We start from the raw sequence: 4387 nt of genomic DNA, 5'->3' as shown, positions 1-4387 counted from the left end.
ACCCTCACAGGACTCATCAGAGCCAACATCTGAGAACAGATGAGCCAATAAACCCTCTCTAGTCTTTCTGAATTCAGGAGGAGCACACCCATTTTCACACCCACACACAGCATGCTCTAACCATGGCAGGTAGCCTAGTAGTTAGAGCGTTGAGCCAGTATTCGCTAGTTCAAATCCCAAAGCCGACAAGTGAAAGATCTATCGATGACCTTTCAGCAAGGCACTTAAACATAATTGCTCCATGGTTGCGTTGATAATGGCTGACCCTGGCTGTGCCCTACTCTCGAGGTGTTCTCAGAGGGAGTTGGGATATGCAAAAACAACATTTCCAATTCACACATGCGTATAATACCTACAAGATCTCACAGTCTCATGTCAGAATAGACGTTCATCCATGTTTCTCAAACGTCAAATTTCGAATTGTGTTTAAGATTACGGTTAGGCATTAATTCCACATTTTTTTTAATATTAGTTAAGTTAGGCATTAACTCCAAATTCTTAAGGTTAGGCATTAACCCTGAATAATTTAGGTTAGGTTAAAGGGAACTCACAATTTTTTATCACAGATATGCTTCCCTATGTACCACTCCATCAACTTGACTTGTTTATGTCTACCACACACTCATTGTCTATCCATTCCACACCCCTCTTTACCCATATTCCTCAAGCATGCTGCTGTCCCAGCTACACCTTTTAGAAGTGGGCAAACAAAGACCGGGTCCTTCTGTTCTAGAATGTGCAAAAAACTGTCCTCTCCTCCTCACTCCATGACTCCAAACCATTGGGTCCAGAGGCGCAGTGGCACTCAAAGTATTTGCTGGCTGTCCTTAACATGTGGCAAAGCTTTCCCCAAAAGGTCCTGCAGAAAGCGTTCCCTCTGGACAGTGCCCCAGCTCAGGAACCAGCTCAATACACAAAGCTGCTCCTGACTTTATATTATATAGACATACTCTTGTTATTTTAGTTTTAAGCCTATCTCAAACCTTAAAGGGGGGAAAAAAATCTACTTCCTATTCATCATCTCCAGCACCACCCCAACATCAACATGTGTGAAAAGATGGAAGAGGATACATGTCCAATGACATCATCGGTGCCATTGGAATCTAATTGGTGATGATGTCATTGGAAACACTTAACTTCCTCCATATTTTTACACAAAAAACATAGAAATGCGCAATTGACACATGCTGATGTTGGTGGTGCTTGAAATGATGAATATGACGTTTTTAAAATGTCCCTTTAAAGGTCGGAGGTAGGCTTAAAACAAAAATATCAAAAAACAGCTTGTGAAACAGCTGTGAAACAGGACAAAATATCAGCACCCACCAAATATATTACAATGCTCGCATACACACACACACACACACACACACACACACACACACACACAACACAACACACACACACACACACCACACACACACACACACACACACACACACACACACACACACACACACACACACACACACACACACACACACACACACACACACACACACACACATCAACAAGTCAATCATGTTCTTCTCCAAGCCTTCATTGCTGTAAACTTGCACTCTGCCAGGCTTCTCCCACAGTCCTCAGCCCAGTGCTGAATGTGTCTGTCAACAACAGAATGAGCCTCGCTGATCCGGAGTAAGAAAGACAGCACTCGCAATCACTCTGGTCTTTCAACGCATATTACCCACCAATGCTCCCCGCGCCCTCACAAATTCATTTCACAGAGGCAAGGGACTGAATGGAGAAGACACAGGGATTGTCTTCTGTTTGCCACTGGGGAGGGAAAGAGTGTGTGGGGGTATAGGGATGACCCCCAGGTACACTCAAAGCCAATCTGTTGCACTCTGAATGGGCTCCTTATGGACAAGTGCCATGTGGTGGGCACAGCCCCTAACTAACCCAGTCAGTCAGACCCAGCACAGGGCACTGAGGGGCTTAGCATCTGTGTGTGTGTGTGTGTGTGGTGTGTGTGTGTGTGTGTGTGTGTGTGTGTGTGTGTGTGTGTGGTGTGTGTGTGTGTGTGTGTGTGTGTGTGAGCAATTAGGCCTGGCTCGCAGTCGGCATTCCAATTCATCCCAAAGTTGTTCGATGGGGTTGAGGTCAGGGCTCTGTGCATGCCAGTCAGTTCTTCCATACCGATCTCGACAAACCATTTCTTTATAGACTTCGCTTTGTGCATTGGGGCGTTGTCATGCTGAAACAGGAAAGAGCCTTCACCAAACTGTTGCCACAAAGTTGGAAGCACAGAATCGTGTACTAAGGGGCCCGAACTATGAAAAACAGCCCCAGACTATTATTCCTCATCCACCAAACTTTACAGTTACACTATGCTTTCGGGCAGGTAGCGTTTTCCTGGCATCCACCAAACCCAGATTCATCCGTCAGACTGCCAGATGGTGAAGCGTAATTCTTCACTGCAGAGAACGTGTTTCCACTGCTCCAGAGTCCAATGGCAGTGAGCTTTACACCACGTCAGCCGACACTTGGCATTGTGCATGGTGATCTTAGCCTTGTGTGCRGCTGCTCGGCCATGGAAACCCATTTCATGAAGCTCCCGACGAACAGTTATTGTGCTGACGTTGCTTCTAGAGGCAGTTTGGAACTCGGTAGTCAGGGTTGCAAGCGAGACAATTTTTACGTGCTACGTGCTACGTGCTTCAGCACTTGGCGGTCCCTTGCTGTGAGCTTGTGTGGCCTACCACTTCGCGGCTGAACCGTTGTTGCTCCTAGACATTTCCACTTCACAATAACAGCACTTACAGATAACCGGGGCAGCTCTAGCAGGGATGAAATTTGACGAACCAACTTGCTTGGAAAGGTGGCATTCTAGGACGATGCCTTGTTGAAAGTCACTGAGCTTTTCAGTAAGGCCATTCTACTGCCAATGTTTGTACTGTACAGTCCTCTGACCCCCGCTGCTCCACAGGTCGGGGGTACCTCTGACCCCTGCTGCTCCACAGGTAGCGGTACCTCTGACCCCCGCTGCTCAACAGGTAGCGGTACCTCTGACCCCCGCTGCTCCACAGGTAGGGGTACCTCTGACCCCTGCTGCTCCACAGGTAGGGGTACCTCTGACCCCCGCTGCTCCACAAGTCGGGGTACCTCTGACCCCCGCTGCTCCACAGGTCGGGGTACCTCTGACCCCCGCTGCTCCACAGGTCGGGGGTACCTCTGACCCCCGCTGCTCCACAGGTCGGGGTACCTCTGACCCCCGCTGCTCCACAGGTCGGGGTACCTCTGACCCCCGCTGCTCCACAGGTAGGGGTACCTCTGACCCCCGCTGCTCCACAGGTCGGGGTACCTCTAACCCCCGCTGCTCCACAGGTAGGGGTACCTCTGACCCCCATTGCTCCACATCTTTGTTTCACAGCTGACAGAAGTAAAACTCCTCTATACCTAGAATGATTTATGACCGGCAGCTGCACAATATGCGACCTCACAGCTGGGAGTCAGATGTGGCCTCCCAGAATAACAGACCCTGGCAACCTTGTTTTAGAGAGAGAGAGAGAGAGAGAGAGAGAGATGCTGAATAATACCCGTAATAGCATTGTAAATAGTAGGTATTTTGAATATGTGAAAATAGAAAGTTTGATTGTATGTGAAATTTCAAAAATGTAATATGCTTTTAATGCCAGGATGCCATACTCATTTTGGCTTTTCATCTAGTAGAACTCACTGCACAGTACTGAGGAAGAGAAACGTTTTTCCAGACCCACGTGTGTCTGACAAAGCTGATAATCAGATAAGTGGACAAGCTCTTTCAAAATGAACAAATGGCAGTCATCAACTTAATTGCTCATTAGATGGCACATTCTCAGTATGGAGCCTAGTGTGTTGATATTTGTTGCTCGCCGCATTCATTTTTTCCCACCAGTAAGTTATAAATAGTATGTTGTACGATTAGTCAACAGTATGTGGTTTTAGCGAGTTGTAGGCAAGATAGATTTCAGACATGACCAGAGAGACAGAGAAAACGAGAAAAATATGGGAGGGAGAGAGGGTGGAAGACGAAGAGGGAGGGAGAGAGAGAGAGAGAGAGAGCGAGAGCGAGAGACATTTGAAATGTCTTCATTCTTTTGGAACTTCTGTGGGTGTAATGTTTACTGTTAATWTTTACTGTTATTTCCCTTTTTTTTATTATCTACTTCACTTGATTTGGCAATAAGAGAGAAGATACACAAAAGTGTCCTGCGTCTCTCTCTCTTCGCTCTCTCTCTCGTGTTCTCTCTGTCTCTCTCTCTCTTCTCTCCCGTCGTCTCTCTTTACTCTCCTCATCGTCTCTTCTCTCATCGTCTCCTCGTCTCTCTTCTCTCTCTCTCTCCCCTCTCCCTCTCTCTAATTCAATTCAGGGCTTTGGTTGCAATGGGAAAACATATGTTATTTA

At 47.0% G+C, this 4387-nt stretch overlaps 1 protein-coding gene across 1 annotated transcript in view; it reads left to right on the top strand.

The window, feature by feature from the left end:
• Positions 1-3822: 3822 nt before the first annotated feature.
• The window catches only part of LOC111954059 (glutamate receptor ionotropic, kainate 2), a 132280-nt gene continuing 131715 nt past the window's right edge, over positions 3823-4387 (top strand). The window contains exon 1 of the mRNA XM_070435734.1: positions 3823-3832. Coding sequence (XP_070291835.1) covers positions 3823-3832 — 10 coding nt within the window. The remainder of the gene's footprint in view (positions 3833-4387) is intronic.

Source organism: Salvelinus sp. IW2-2015, linkage group LG28 (assembly GCF_002910315.2).
Source record: "Salvelinus sp. IW2-2015 linkage group LG28, ASM291031v2, whole genome shotgun sequence".
In the NCBI taxonomy this organism is placed as follows: Eukaryota; Metazoa; Chordata; class Actinopteri; order Salmoniformes; family Salmonidae; genus Salvelinus; species Salvelinus sp. IW2-2015.
This window is presented reverse-complemented; position numbering and strand designations above follow the sequence as displayed.